Genomic DNA, 14358 nt, shown 5'->3' with positions numbered 1-14358 from the left:
ACACACAGTTTATGGGGCCAAGAAAGAAAAACAAGAAGGAATCAGACATTTAACTCAACTACCAACACCCTGGCCAGGGAAGCATGGCTTCAAGCACTCATCTGTAAGCTCTCTGTTTTCCAGCAGCCCTTGGGGGATGCACAGAAGCTCTCCTGGGAGCAGTGATTGGAACTAGGGAGCAGGAGCCTGCCAACAAGGTGATTTCACTCCAAAGAAGTCACAAACAAAGCTGGGGCAGGGGAGGAGACCAGGCTGTGGCACAGGACACTGTGCTCAGGAGCAGACCCTGAGCAGTGCTGTGTTTGTCAGCACAATGTAGTTGTTTCAATGCTTGAACCCTATACCCCCAGCTCATTCAGCCAGCAAGAACAGAGGCTGGTATTCAGTAGTTTATAACCACAGAGGTTCAGTTTACCCCCTAGTGGGGTTAACATCAGTGAAAGCACAATGATCACCTCACACTTTTGAGGTGATCCAGAAAATTAATTCCTTCAGTAAGCTGCTGATCTGCCTGTTTCTATATTCTCCCTATTTTGCATTTCCCTCTTTCGTCCTTAACTTTTCAGCAGAGCCACTGTGTTTCAAAAACGAGTTTCTTCTGAAGGGCTACAGAGCCAGCTGTAATTCGGCAGCAATCCCTGCAGAGCCCTAGGCTGGCAATGGCATTTCTAGGATGCCAGGCATAAGTTTCTGTGCCTGAGGGTTGGCACCTTCCTGATCCCAGCAAGCTGCAAAGCAAGGATTAAAGAACAGAAAAGAGAGATGAGAAAGACAACCAAAGGAATATGAAGGCAAGCACACCACTTAACTGACATTGCCAACAGGATTCGGGATGTTTTATTGAGTAGCCTTTTATTTTTTCTCCCAATTTCTACATTAGCTAATGTACAAGCATGGAAAAAAAAGCTTAATTCTTGGCCTCAGTTGTACCTTTCCACACATCCCCTGCCAAACCACTACATTTCTTTGCCTTTCCTGTAAAACAAGCTGCAAACACCAATTCATAAACACTGGACAACAGCTATGGGGAACCATCCCAAAAGCCAAACCAGAGCTCAGAAACCCAACAGCTAACCCAGTGTACAGTGCCTACAACCGCTCAGCAGAGCCACAACCACATCATTAGATGTATCCAGTACAGAAACTGCCCATTTTGATGACTAACCCAGTTTGGGATTAACTGAAAAGAGACCTATATACTGAAGTCAGTAGTCACCGTACAAATACAAGGAATTATGGACAGCATATATATATGCCACGAGGCCCCAGGCCAGCTGAGCTTTGCATCCTCCGCTACTACTACTGTCTGAAACTTTCCTGCACGCAACAGCAATATTTGTACAGCAAAAAAAGAAGCGTGCAGCAAGCCCACCCAATGACTGAACAGGTTTTGAGGCAGCTGCTTCCAAAAGCATCTTTCAGGCAGGATCCAGACCCTTGGTCAGCCCCGGAATGTTTCTCACCTCCTCCCGAAGCCCAGCCTTGGCACTGCCAGGGCACATTCCCAGGGTATCACTAACAACACAGGGCCAGCCGCTGTTTAACCATCTGCTGGCCGAGGAGCTGCAGTGCCAGCCCCCAGGAACGTGGCTGGCGGGGGGGAGCATGTGTGATAGGCAGCTTGGACGTGAGAAACCCCACGTACCGCTGCACGGGGTGGGGCTGCCCTGAGCATCTCCAACCAGCGCTGCTCAGCACAGCACCCCTGAGGCACAGGGGGGAAGAGGGAGGGCTGTGCAGTGGCTCACGTAAAGAACATAGTATGTGGGGGTACTCCATGGGGAACCTCGGCATTAGAGGGGGAACACTGCACCCACCACCTCTTAGGGAACCCCACTGTTGGGCAGACGTCGCACCCACCCCTCCCGGGGAGCCCTGCATCCTCGAGGGGTGCATTACCCCCACCACCATCCCCAGCCTCCTGCCCGGGATCCCCGCTCACCGCAACTCTCCGTCTAGAGCCTGGATGACGGCGGCGAAGCTGCGGCTGGTCTGGTTGAGGTACCGATAGCAGGTGCGGAGCCCACATTCCAGCGAGTCCTGCAGGCAGAGCGCGGTGCCGGGGGGCGGCTGAAGGCGGGGGGCAGCCGGCGGAGGGGCCAGGGGCGCCGCAGGGATCCCGTGCTGCTGAGTGCGCCGCCCGCGGCCCCGCAGCCGCCCCACAGCCCGAGGGGGACCCCGCGGTGGGGACGGGGAAAGGGCCAGAGCCCGCTTCAAGAGGGACACCGCTTTGGTGCTGGCCGCCATCGGGGCGGGCAGCGGTGGCAGGGGGCTGCAGCCCGCTCCGCCCCCCAGGACCGCCCGCTGCCCGCCCCTTAACCCGCTCCGTGCCCCCCCCGTCTGAGGAACGCTGATACATGGAGAGCATCAGGACCGCGCGGTGGCCGGAGCCGGTGCGATGCACGCAGGGTACCGGCCCCCAGCAATGCATGGAAAGCCTGAGGCAGGTGCAGCACCGGGCTCATGTGATGCCCGGAGCCATGCAACGCACGGGATGAACGAAGCCGGTGCGGAGCACCCGGGACGTGCAGTGCCCGGAGCCGGTGTGATGCACGGGAAGCATCGAGATCGGGTCACCGGGTTTGTGCGATGCCCAGAGCCGGTGCAGTGCTTGCCGAGAGCAGGAACAGGGTAAAGTCCCGGTCCCGTGCAATGCACCAGGCCCGTGCGTCGCTTGCAACCGGTGCGATGCACGGTAATGCAAGACCCGCTGCTGGGAAACTAGGAGCCGGTGCGATACCCGGACCCCGAGCAATGAATTAGGCCCGAGCCGCTGCAACACCCGGGATGCTCCGATACCGCGCCGGGCACACGGAGCCGATGCTGCCCACGGCTGACACCTGGCCGGTGCTGCCTACGGCAACGCCGCGACCGCGCAGGGAGATGATAACCCCCCCCCTCATCCTTCCCCTCCTCCCCTTCTCCCCGTCCCGGCCCCGCAGCACCGCATCCCCCGCCTCCCCCCGGGCACCGTGCACCGCCCGATCGACGCTGACAACAACGAGCATCCCCCGCCTGTCACCACACCCCGTCCCGCTCACCGGGTCGACCCTGGGCATGACGGCGCGGTAGCCGCCCATCTTGAACCGCAGCAGGTTGTAGATGTCCTCGGGGTGGCCCAGCCATTTCTTCAGCAGCTCCATGGGGGCACCACCACCGCCGAGCGCGCTTAACCCGCGAGGCGCCTCTGCCCCGCCGCCACCGCTCTCGTCCCATCTATCCACAAACCGGCGCTTAACCAGGGGAGCTCCAGCCAATAGAAGGGCGGCGAGGCTGGTGTGACGGCCACCGGCCAGCGCTGATTGGGTGGCGGCGCGCGTCGCCACACGCGCGGCGCTGGCGGAGCGGGAAGGTGGCGGGGGAAGCGGGCGGGCCAAGGAGTGCGGGCCGCGGCGGAGCCTCCTTGTTCCATCCCCGCTGCAGGCCTGAAGGTGCTCGCTTGCTTAAGGCACCCCCTGTCCCCTTAGCGGCAGTTCTCTGGTGCCACCCTCCTCTCGGCAGGATCGCCCCAGCCTGCTGTGAGCTGGCATGAGACCGCTGCCGGCTCTGTGCGTTTGGCTCACCACGAGTCACAACGGTTTGGGTTGGGAGGGACCTTAAAGCCCACCCAGTTCCAACCCCTGCCATGGGCAGGGACACCTGCTATAGTAGGTTGCTCAAAGCCCCATCCAACCTGGCCTCCAGCACCCTCCAGACACCTAGGAGCTGCTATGTCATCCTCAACAATGGGAGCTCTATCTGCTGGAGGTTCTTGAGTGTGTTGTTTTCTGGTTTAGAAGGGTACTGACATTACCGCGTCTCAGTTCCATGCTTGCACTGACATTAACCATCTCCCTTGGCACCATAACCCCATTAACTGGATTATCAATCCCATAACCTGCAACCACTCAAAGGCAGCACAGTTCACATGGGAGAGGCTGTGCAACCCTGGGAAACAGCCTACCGCTGAGGTGTTCAACTCCAGCACACCCTGTTGATGTGCAAGCCACCTTTAGATCATGTGCCCTTAAATACTATGTTTGCTTCTGGGCCCTCAGTACGAGAAAGACACTGAGGTGCTGGAGCAGGTCCGGAGAACGGCAGTGAAGTTGTTGGAGCACAAGTCTGATGAGAAATGGCTGAAGGAACGGGGGGTATTCAGTCTGGAGAAGAGAAGGCTCAAGGGGGGACCTTACCACTCTCAACTGCCTGAAAGGAGGTTGTAGTGAGGTGGGAGAAGAGACTAACCCCCAAGTAACAAGTGACAGGACAAGAGGTAACAGCTTCAAGCTGCACAAAGGAAGGTTTTGATTGGATAGTAGCAACAATTTCTTCTCCAAAACAGTAGTCAGGCTTTGAAACAGGCTGCCCAGGGCAGTGGTAGAGTCATAGTCCCTGGAAGTGTTCACAAACCGTGTAGATGAGGTCCTCAGTGGCATGGTTTAGTGGTGGACTTGGCAGTGCTGGGGTAAGGGTTGAACTTGTTGATCTTCAAGGTCTTTTCCAACCCAGCTGATTCTATGATTCTTTGAGAACAGTTCTGATGTTGACCCACGCTTAAGCAGCTGGGGAAAACTGCTGGTTCCATCCTCTACAGGGCAGCACCAAATGCTGGAATTCCCCTGTACATCTCAGCTTTCAGGCAAGAAACTACCAAGACAAGACACTGAACTTCAGATGAACATTACTGGTTCTAACTTCAGCTTTTATTCTTCAAGTCACCAATCTATTGTCAAAATAAACTCAAATACTGGGAGAGTAAACAGCAACAGCTCCTGCCTACTACACAGACAGACACACAGCCAAACAAAGGAGGGATTCATACCATCCCTATTTCCAAACCTTTCTGCTTTCAAGTTATTTTGGAGGTAATGAGGTTTATGCAATCCCTGTCACAAGCACAGCATTTTTAATGATTTATTTTTAAGTGAATTGGCAGTTTGCCACAGAACTAAAATCTGCAGGGGCAGAGATGAGCTCCACCAAGCACTGCTGAGGTTTATTTTTTCCCATGGGATGGAGGCAGCTGTTCATGCAAGAGCTGAGAGAGGGAACAGCCACATCTAATTACACCTAATCATAGCCCAGCACACAGGTACAGAGGCAGGATTACCCAGTAGTGAGTCAATCAAGCTGTTCAGGCAGAAGGATATGCTCCTTTCTGCCAACTCCACCATAAGCCATTGCACCCATAGCAGGACCAAGAGGTAGGAGCTTTTCAGACCCCAGGAATCACCTGCCTGACCTCCTATGCTTTCCATTCGCTGTAGTCCAAACAGGGTGACCAAAATATTTCTGTTTACACTGTTGTATCACTGTAACAAAAACCCAACAGACACGTGCAATTGCTTTCCTTTTTGCATCCAGAGGCACAGAGTGATTCCTGTAACCTTCACTGAGCACTCAACTCTGCCAGCTCTCTGTCCTTGAAGAGCAAACTCAACAGCCTCAAAGAAACCATGAAGACCTTCCCACAATAACCAAGAGACACCCTCCAGAAAAGGAGGAACACAAGGGCAGGTCACTCGGTGCCTGGGGAAGGATCCCCATCGCCTGATAGCACTCTAGGCTGGCATTGAGGACACCACCATGTAAGTCTTTTCCAGCAACCCGACGGTCCAAGAGTTTCCTTCATCACTGCATGCCCAAGAGGACAGTGCTCCTTCTGATATATCTGAAGGTGCAGCTTTCTCCCATGCAGCTTGTCCTGCAGCCAGTCAGAGCTGAACTGAATGGCACAGTCAAGCAGACGTTCCAGATCCAAGAGCTCCAAGAAAGTGCCTTGTGTTAATGGATGGATCTTGGCCAGGTACAAGACCTCATTCTTCATGATGTTCCCTGGAAAGAGTCAGAAATTAGGACACAATAAGGATATTTCTTACCAAGAAGATGCAGACCTATAGCTCCAACCTGTGACTTCTACCTCAAGGATCACAGCTAGCAACACCATTCCCATTATCAGAGGTGGCATATGAAGAGTAGGTTTACAGGTGGGATCAGACTGGAGGATGTTCTCTTCCTACAACCCTGGAAGCAGACCTTTTCTTCAACAAGTACAAGCCAATCCAATCACCCAAACCAAGACATTTCACAGGGCACTGCACCACTGGACTCACGGTGCACCCACATAGTTGAAGCCTGTGGTTACAGGCTGCAAGCCTTGTCCTCAGCGAGAAGACCACATACCCTCAGCTGGATGAGTCGGAAACCATAGACTAAGGAGAAGGAGGCTCACACATGCAGCTCTGTATCTACAGACATCCCACCCACCTTCCTCCATCTCTTGGAGGCCACTATGCCCTGGAACTCACCCAGCCCTGAAAAATATCTTTGGTCTAAGAGCGTGTAGCATATGGGATTGGGCGAGCGTAGGGCATCCAGTGCCTGGCCACGGTGGAACTCCCCAGACAGGATGTCAGAAGCAGGATCAGCCCTTGGAGAGGAGCACCAGTGCATTCGGCAGTTGTAGAAAACAAGGAAGCCTCCACTTTCAAAGTACAGAACCAGCCTGGGAATAGCAGAGAAGTTCAAGTCTCTCATCAGAAACATCCTTGAGCCATTTGTTATAATCTGTTCTGGCTGAAGAAACTTTCTGGCACACAAAAAGACAGCAATGGAATGAAAAGCTACCAGAGGATGAGAAAAGAGCCTGTACATGATGTAAGCTTAGGGAGAAGCACACAGCGAGGCATCAGCACTCACATGCCTACGCATCCTCATGAGAGACAGGGAGGCATCGTGTACCAGTCCCCCATGCAGGAAGACTGCCACAGTTTAAGAAGGAATCAAAGCTGTACCCTAGTCCAGCTATTCGTTCCCTACAGCTTATCACCACACTTGCTTGGGCGCACAGGGTCACAGCAAGCATTCCAACACTCTAGGCCATCATCTTAATACAAGGTAGCCTCTTTAATGATTTCAGCCAGGAAACTTGCTTGTGAACCCACACAACTTGCACACAGTTGTTCATTCTGCTGCCCTGTGGTCCCTAGCCAAGAGACAGCAGCAGACAGGAAGATACATCAGCACCTCAGCTCTCCCCAGCAGACAAGTCAGATGACCAAGGGCTCCAGCAGTAGGGTCCACAAATCAGGGCATCTGATGCTGAAACTACTTGTATAGAAATAAAGTAATCCTTCAAAAGACTGCAGGATAGGAGGGCATGGAGTGTGTCCCTAACAAGGACACCACAGACAGAGGCCAGACCTACCTTGTGCATTACTAACCACTTGAGGTAAACAGTTCACAAGAGCAGTCCACAGCATCTTCCTGTACTTATCCCTTGTCCAGGACACTTCCACTGGGACTTAGGACAGACTGTAGCCCATGTTTTCAAGACAGTGCTGCGTTTGACAGCATTGCTCCAGCCTGTGGCTCCAGCCACCCTAGATGTAGGATATTTACCCAATGCTTTTTTTTTAAACATGTAATTGTGAGAAATTGGCATTTTCAGGGCATGATTCAGTCCAGCGCCCTAAAAGTTCTCTCTCTGAATAAAAACCTTTACAGAGCTGGTACTATGATCCCCAGGCTGACAGGCAGCATGCACACCACAAGTGCGCTGTGGATTCCCTGGTTGAACACACCACACAACCACCCATTCCATCTCTCCTACCTACTTATCTTAAGACTTATCAGTGTATAGACAGAGCTGAGAGCATCCACACACACATCTAGTTCGAGGCAGAGAGTGCCTCTCCAGAATGAGACACAGAGAGAAAGCAGAGTTAGTAAGAGTTCCATTAAATACCTGGGTGCAGGGTCCTTCCAGTCCCCCCTCTTATTGGCTTTGTTTGCCCTTGAGAACTCGTTTGCCCGAATGCTGCCAAACAAGCCAAAGTGGAAGCGCAGCCAGTTGCCTGGACCCTCTACTGCTTCTGGGGCTTCAGGTCCTGAGTGCTGGGGTTCCTGCAGCTCCTCCTCCTGAGGATGTGTCTGTGGAACACAATCCTGTCCCTGCCCTCCCTGAGCAGAAGGACTTGCCCCGGTAGCAGCCTCACCCTGCAGCACTGTCTCTTCTGCAGCTGGTCCTAAGGACTCTCCAGCTGCCACAAATGCCAGGTACAAGTTCTTCCCATGAACCTGAGGAAAAAGATGTGATGTACTGAGGAACCCCTCTCTGTTTCCATACAAGTAACTACTTTCTACAACCTCTTTGAAACAGAAGGCACATCACCCCATCCTGAACATGGGATTCATTAGCATTTGAGCACTGAAGTCATTCTCTTAGCACCCCTTCTTTGTCTACATGAAGCACGTGGTATTCCAATGCCACTGCAGCGTGAAGCCCTCCCAGAGGCCCCTATCAGGCCAAAGAAACACCCTATGACAGACACTGGTGACAAAGATCAAAGATTAAAGTCTGTCACCACTGCTTCTCATTTGCCTCCCCACTTTGTTCTGGCCTCAAGTGTCTCAGGACAGGGTGAACTAACTCAAAGGTAGCTCTGAAGCCACAGCCTAGCCACAAATGACTATTAAATGGCTTGCATCTGTGCCCCTGGCTGAGACTATCATGTAATCAGAGGTGAAGCTGCACTAGCACCTGGTCAGTCAAGTCCAAGTCATTGCCTGAGGGAAGTCAGCAAAGTGAAGCCCTCAGCAGGACTGACCCAGCGTGACTATCTCACAAACTCCCACAGTGTAGACATTTCAACCCAACCCGGTAAAAACCCTGCCCTCTGGTGTAAGGTGAGCAACTGTGCAAGTTCACAGCTGAGGGGAACAAGGCTGCTGTTTCTGACAGCCACATACTGAAGAGACCAGCTTTCATCTACAAATAGCTCTAAACAAAACCAACTCTGCATCCCTTGAAAGGCACAGAGCCAGTGCATTAGCATAATCGACTCAAAACTGCAACTAATTCTGGGCATTCTCATGTCCAGCCACATCACTGCAACAGCCTCTCCTCATAGTTAACCTTGATCCTAAACTTTGCACCACAGAGCAGTACTCCAGAATGAGTGTTCACATCTCTCTCATCACATGCACCTATTCTAGCTATAAACAAAGCAGTGGCCCACCTCAAACACCAGCCTGGTGTTGTTCTCAGGTTATGCACCTTCTGTGACTCATGCAGAACAATGGTGTTTGCCTCAGACTTGTCATGGACCAGTGCATCCATCTTTAGTACAGCTCACCTGGGACTCCTGGAGCCTCAGCGCATTCAGGTCATTCACATTGATCTTCCTGCTGCTTCCCCCCACTTTGACCACCACTTGTCCCACAAAAGGGGAAGTCAGAAGCTGGAACTTCCTCACGGATGGGCCCTCTGGCATCTTGAGCAGCTGAGGGAATAGCAGGTCTTTTTCACACTTGGTGCCCTAGACTTGAAGGAAAGTTGCACCTCACAAATACACAAAACCACTCAGAGACTGAGCTTGCTACAGTTTCCTCACCCCCATCTTCCTTCTCTAGACACTGTGCCAAAGTCCATGAAGAGAAACAGGTTCATTTCAGGCCCAGGGATGTTGGGGAATTTCCATCCCTGGGGATATTCTTAATTCAATCAAATAAGGCCCTGAGCAACCTGCTCTAATGGCACTTTTTGCTCCATAAGCAGGATTATGGCCTGGGGTTCTCCAGAAGTTCTTTCCTACCACAGGTTCCCCTGGAGTCAGAGAACCTTAAATTAGAGTGTTTAGCATCTCTCTCCTCACCAGAAATGAGAGCTCACCTAACTCTAATAGTTAAAGCTGTGATGTTCCAGTACAAAGGGAGGACGCAACCTTGCATAGATATTAATGAACCAGAACAGGCCAGCGCACTGTTCTTTCCATGCCACCATGGCAAGTGCTGCTCCCTGATCAGCACTGGAGTTAGTTCACCCTCTTCGCCTGCTTTACCAGCTGCTCGCCCCACTGACTGCGACAGCATGGGGGGGCTAAGGAGAATTTATATGCTCTACTAGCAGTATCTGGGATCAGAAGATGCTGTATGAGAGAGAGATGAAGCAGCACCATCCTACAGCATCCTGTAAGTCCCTCCAGTAAGTCACACCAATATATAAGGAGTTATTTCTGGCATGAAATCCCAGCCACATTTGCTTGCAGTGAGGACTTCTGTCAGGACTAGGTGTACAAGAAAGCAGGTTCTAGGACAAAGGAAGCACAGTTTGGCTTTCATCCCATAGTGCCAATTTCCTCTGCAGACTAATTCCAGGGACCAGCACTGACCAGAGGCTCAGCTTCTAACCTAGCTACAAGGCTCTGTGTTACCAGGCACAGCTCTTAGTCTGATGTAACAATCAACAGTAATCTTGTGCACGGTCCCTCATCAGTGGGGGCATTCCCATGATATGCTAGCATCTCGGCTTCTCCAGTGTCTGGGCTAACTCAGATACAGACACACGCTTGCATCAGCTCAGAGTGACTGTGAACCAAAGCCTTCAATGCCACACACTCCTGCCACAGCAAGAAGCTCTTAGCCCAGAAGGAGCATTTAAGTCAGCCACCTCAACAGGGTTATGAACTGCAGTGTGGTGTGGACATACCCTCAACAGGAACAGGCAAGGCAGTGTGGCTGTATAAGCCTTCATGTGCACAATATGTAGCCCTTCTGGGTGAAACTGTAGCAGGTCTATGAATAATTACCCCACACCTTAGGGGATACAGGAATAAAGCTCAGTCTTTCACTCCAGCAGGGAGGAGGAGGATAACAAGCCCTGTGCAGGGCATGACACCCATCTTCCCAAAAACATGGCCGCTGCATCCCAGAGCAAACTGCCTTAGCTGTCACACTACAGGCCTGGGACAAGGAAAAATACTCCCTATGTACAGGCTTATTTCCAGTCCTTGTGCTCAGACAGAAACCAAGCACCAACACGTGACAAGGGTAAGGCTGTCCAGTTCACCACCTGCACCCAGGGACTGCAGCCCCAGCATGGCTCCAAGCCCCCATACGAAGCTCCAGCAATGATTTCAAGGCACAGCCTTCACCTTCCACGTACAGAGGGTGCCTGGGATGCAGTGCTTCCCATCTTCCCACGCTTAGCCAAGCACCAACGTGCAGCTCTCCAAAACAACCACATCCAAAGTTTCCACCCTCGTGTCTCCGCAGTGCAGTGGGGGTCCCCCTAATGCCCACATTCCCGCATCCAGCCCTCAAACCAGCTCCCCTCCCAGGCCCACCCTGTGTATGCATCTGGAGAAGCAGAGCACGCAGCCCTCCTGCTCCTGCATGCTCTGTCGCCCTTCCTCTGCCCCTAGGCACGTTCCACAGCAGCTCCATCATCTCCCAATCCACTTACCCAGCCTCCCCACGACCTTCTGCAGCCAGAGCCTTTCCACCCAACTGCTGTTATAGAGAAGGAAGACCCTCCTCCCAAAGAGCAGAGAGTTCCCCCATTGGATGGTGGGGCAGGAATGGGCAGGGTTTAAGGTCTCAAGCGCTGGTCACACTCCCGCTATCAGTCGCGCTGGCGTCTAGGAGCTGGCTGGGAGGGAGGCAGCCTTGGTGCTCGTAGGAGGGCTGTGCGCAGCCACCTCCATCCTCTCCAGAAGCATGGCCCTTGCTGGAACGTGTTTTTGGTGTGAGGGTGGTGTTTCTGCGTGCAGCTGGCAGCTTTTAGGCTGTGCAGCAGCCTGCTGTGCAAAGCTGTGTTAGTGAGCAGACTAGAATGAGAAGTCAGTATTAAAGTGCCTTTGGGGGATTTTCTCCTCTCCGCTGTGCTAGGAGGATTACCTGCGGTACAGAAAACATATTTAGTGGTTTCCCCTATTTGTGTTAAAATCATAGAATGGTTTGGGTTGGAAGGAGCCTTAAAGTATGCATAGTTCCAACTCCCTTGTTTGCTAGACAGGGTTGCTCAAAGCCCCATCGTACCCAGCCTTGAACTGCCCTGTTGCTGGGTCTGTCACTTTTGGTGTTTGTCATCTTTCTGACTTGAATTACTCTGTAATTCTATCATTTTGAGCTCCCTGGAGCAGGACATTGTACCATCACTTCTCCAGGTGTATTTCATGTGGGCTCATTTACCCCCAGCCCTCTCCAAGAAGCCCATGAGGATAGTCAGAGTCAAGTAGCAGCCTTCTGCTTTTATTGTCATTCTTTTATTTTCATTAGTTCTAAAGGTGTAGAAGTTACATGGATTGGTAGCCATACTACTTCATAATATATATTTTTTTACATCTTTAAATAATTACAGCTTGTTCAGTTGGTTGGTTTCCCTCTCCCCCTTCCAAATAAGCGCATTTCTGTGGGACCTTCCCAGATGACCTGAGAAGCATCAAACTTTATAAATGGGGAGAAAAAAAGCAATGCAGACCACTACCCCGACCTAGTCACAGCTTCAATTTATATTTATATTAAAAGTTGTTGATCGATTTTTAAAGCTCCCTTACAATATTTCATTGCTCGTCCTGACTGCACCCTCTCCAGCCAACCTGTAAGATTGGAAGTGAAATAGGGGTCTCTTCTGTTCAATTTACACAAGAATAACTGAAGTGAGTCAAGATACTGCACTTCCACAAAGGGGAAAGACATTTAGAACTGGATAAATGACCTTTCTATCCCTCTGGCTCCCCATCCTGTTCTCATCTGCCCATCTCACTCTGCTGACCACTGACCGTTGCAAAGGTCTGGTTTGGCACAACCAAACCCTTTGACATCAAAATCTGCATGTGTCGTTAGTGATGGCCTCTAAGCGAACAAGTCCTGCAAAGGCAGTTATATATGTGCTTAAGGGTTTTGCAGGATTAGGCCCTTCCCTCTTACTCCTCAGGGCAGGGATAGTTCTCAGTCCTGCATTTGTGTAGGACCTGGCCTGGTATGGTTTTCACTAGGCTCTCCAGCAATAATAAGAGCAAGAAATATCTTGCCTTAATGTGTCTCTAATAATTGCATCTAATTTCATTACCAAAGCAGACTCTAAATGCCTTTCCATTCATCCTGTGAGTATCCCTTCATCTGTCACTTCTGGTGTTTGTCATCCCAGGTTGCCTGTCCCAGCTCTTACCCACCAGTAGGGGCTCTGTGTGACTCCAGGGCTTGGAGACAGCATTCAGTCTCCTGCAGTGACTCATTGCTTTGAGTGCCCATGCCTGAGCAATTAATTTACCAATGATTTTGTCTCTCATTAGAATCTAATGTTTATTTGGGAAAGCCAGTTCCAGCATGTGGGTAGTATACACTGGAACAGGAACCCAGAGAGGCTGTAGCATTTCCATCCTTGGGGATCTTCAGTATTTAACTGAGAAACCTGATCTAGTCCCTTCAGATTTGAATTACTCTGTAATTCTATTGCTAAGAGTTCCCCAGGGCAGGACCCATATATTATGGTGTGTTTGTACAACACCTAGCATGGTGGTGCTCCATCTGAGGTCAGCCTCTCACCATCTTGGTATCAGTGTTGGCCAGAATTGGCCAATGCTCCTGAGCCAACAGTAGCTTTGCAACAGTTTTGGGTGGTTCAAAAGAACCAAGTGTATCTGGAATTCTACTGCTTATGGTGCAGAATGGGGGGACGAAAGAGCTTATTTCTACCACTAAAGAGAGCCAAGTTGTCCTCACAGCCCCCAGAGTCTCACCTTTTGAAAGCAGACATCCTGTTCTGTTATCAGGGTCCTTGTAAATGCTCCTCACTGTGTTTCAAGAGTTATTTTTGAGGCTCCAAGGGAGGCTGAGAACAAGTTAACAGATTTCTAACATGGTCATTTAGATAACCTGAGGGAGCTCATGTTCTGCAGAGGATTTTCCCTCTTGCATTGCAAGCAGACTCCTTTATGGCATCTCAGGATGTGTTTTAAGGGGAGGAGAAAAATTCAGCCAGGGAGTTTGGCTTTGAGGGGAGGAGGAGGAGCACAGTAGTAAGGCAAAGTGGACAGAGCCTCTGGGAGCATCTGTATGGGAAGAGAAATGGGGCATGTGGTTGGACTTTCACCTGCTCCCCTCCCTCTCAGGTTGTCCAGGGTAGTTCTAAGTATCTCAAATATGTGCATTACCCAGGTGGTATCTTTGTGGTGCATGCTTCTCTGATATGGACAGGAATTCAAGCCAGATCCCAAAAGATCTCAAATACCATTTACAAAGGGATATAGTTCAAGGAGGAGCCTGGCTAAAGACTTGCATGTCCAGGGAGAAACACCTTTATGTTTTCACCCCAAATTCATGTTTCAGGTGTTATTTCTGGACTCTTCTCTGCAACCTGCCAGGTCTAAGCAGAATCACAGAATTTCATTTATTTTTATTCACGTTTCATTAATGACTTTTGCTTGTTTGTAATTAACACTAATGAGGCATCCTTTGTCATGGTATTTTTCTCTGGGGAGTGCAGAGGCTTTGCCACCCCTCAAAACCCTGCTGAGTTGCACAGAGCACAGGGAATGCGGAAGGGTCTGTGACTCTAGTCCCAGTCTTTATCACGACCAGTCCAGTTGAATT

General features: G+C 51.1%; 2 protein-coding genes across 3 annotated transcripts in view; both read right to left on the bottom strand.

The window, feature by feature from the left end:
• The window catches only part of FDFT1 (farnesyl-diphosphate farnesyltransferase 1), a 133826-nt gene that overhangs the window by 8003 nt on the left and 111465 nt on the right, over nucleotides 1–14358 (bottom strand). The window contains exons 2-3 of one of the 2 annotated variants that reach the window (XM_057427755.1): nucleotides 3042–3148; nucleotides 1943–2040 (exon numbers count right to left, since the gene is read on the bottom strand). In XM_057427755.1, the coding sequence (XP_057283738.1) occupies nucleotides 1943–2040; nucleotides 3042–3143 (200 nt within the window). In that variant the 5' untranslated portion in view covers nucleotides 3144–3148. Of the gene's footprint in view, nucleotides 1–1942; nucleotides 2041–3041; nucleotides 3165–14358 lie in introns of those variants that run through there. The other variant, XM_057427754.1, reaches the window with a different exon arrangement.
• NEIL2 (nei like DNA glycosylase 2) lies at nucleotides 4896–9737 on the bottom strand. Its single transcript, XM_057427759.1, has 4 exons — nucleotides 9120–9737; nucleotides 7730–8061; nucleotides 6291–6487; nucleotides 4896–5817 (listed from the first exon to the last, which is right to left on the bottom strand). Exons 1-4 carry the CDS (start codon nucleotides 9255–9257, stop codon nucleotides 5501–5503), a joined length of 984 nt encoding a protein of 327 aa, XP_057283742.1. The 5' UTR covers nucleotides 9258–9737; the 3' UTR covers nucleotides 4896–5500.

This window comes from Pezoporus wallicus, unplaced genomic scaffold, assembly GCF_028554395.1.
Source record: "Pezoporus wallicus isolate ANWC-B61680 ecotype Strahan unplaced genomic scaffold, APGP_CSIRO_Pwel_v1 contig_6464, whole genome shotgun sequence".
Lineage (NCBI taxonomy): Eukaryota > Metazoa > Chordata > Aves > Psittaciformes > Psittacidae > Pezoporus > Pezoporus wallicus.
This window is presented reverse-complemented; position numbering and strand designations above follow the sequence as displayed.

Bases quoted from the DNA above. Each gene is read 5' to 3' on its own strand.
- NEIL2 (XM_057427759.1), bottom strand. From the start codon at position 9,257: ATGCCAGAGGGCCCATCCGTGAGGAAGTTCCAGCTTCTGACTTCCCCT. The intron at 8,062-9,119 runs GTGAGCTGTACT...CTTTTTCCTCAG, and splicing joins TGAGGCTCCAGGAGTCCCAG to GTTCATGGGAAGAACTTGTA. The intron at 5,818-6,290 runs GTGAGTTCCAGG...GACTCTTTCCAG, and splicing joins AAGATATTTTTCAGGGCTGG to GGAACATCATGAAGAATGAG.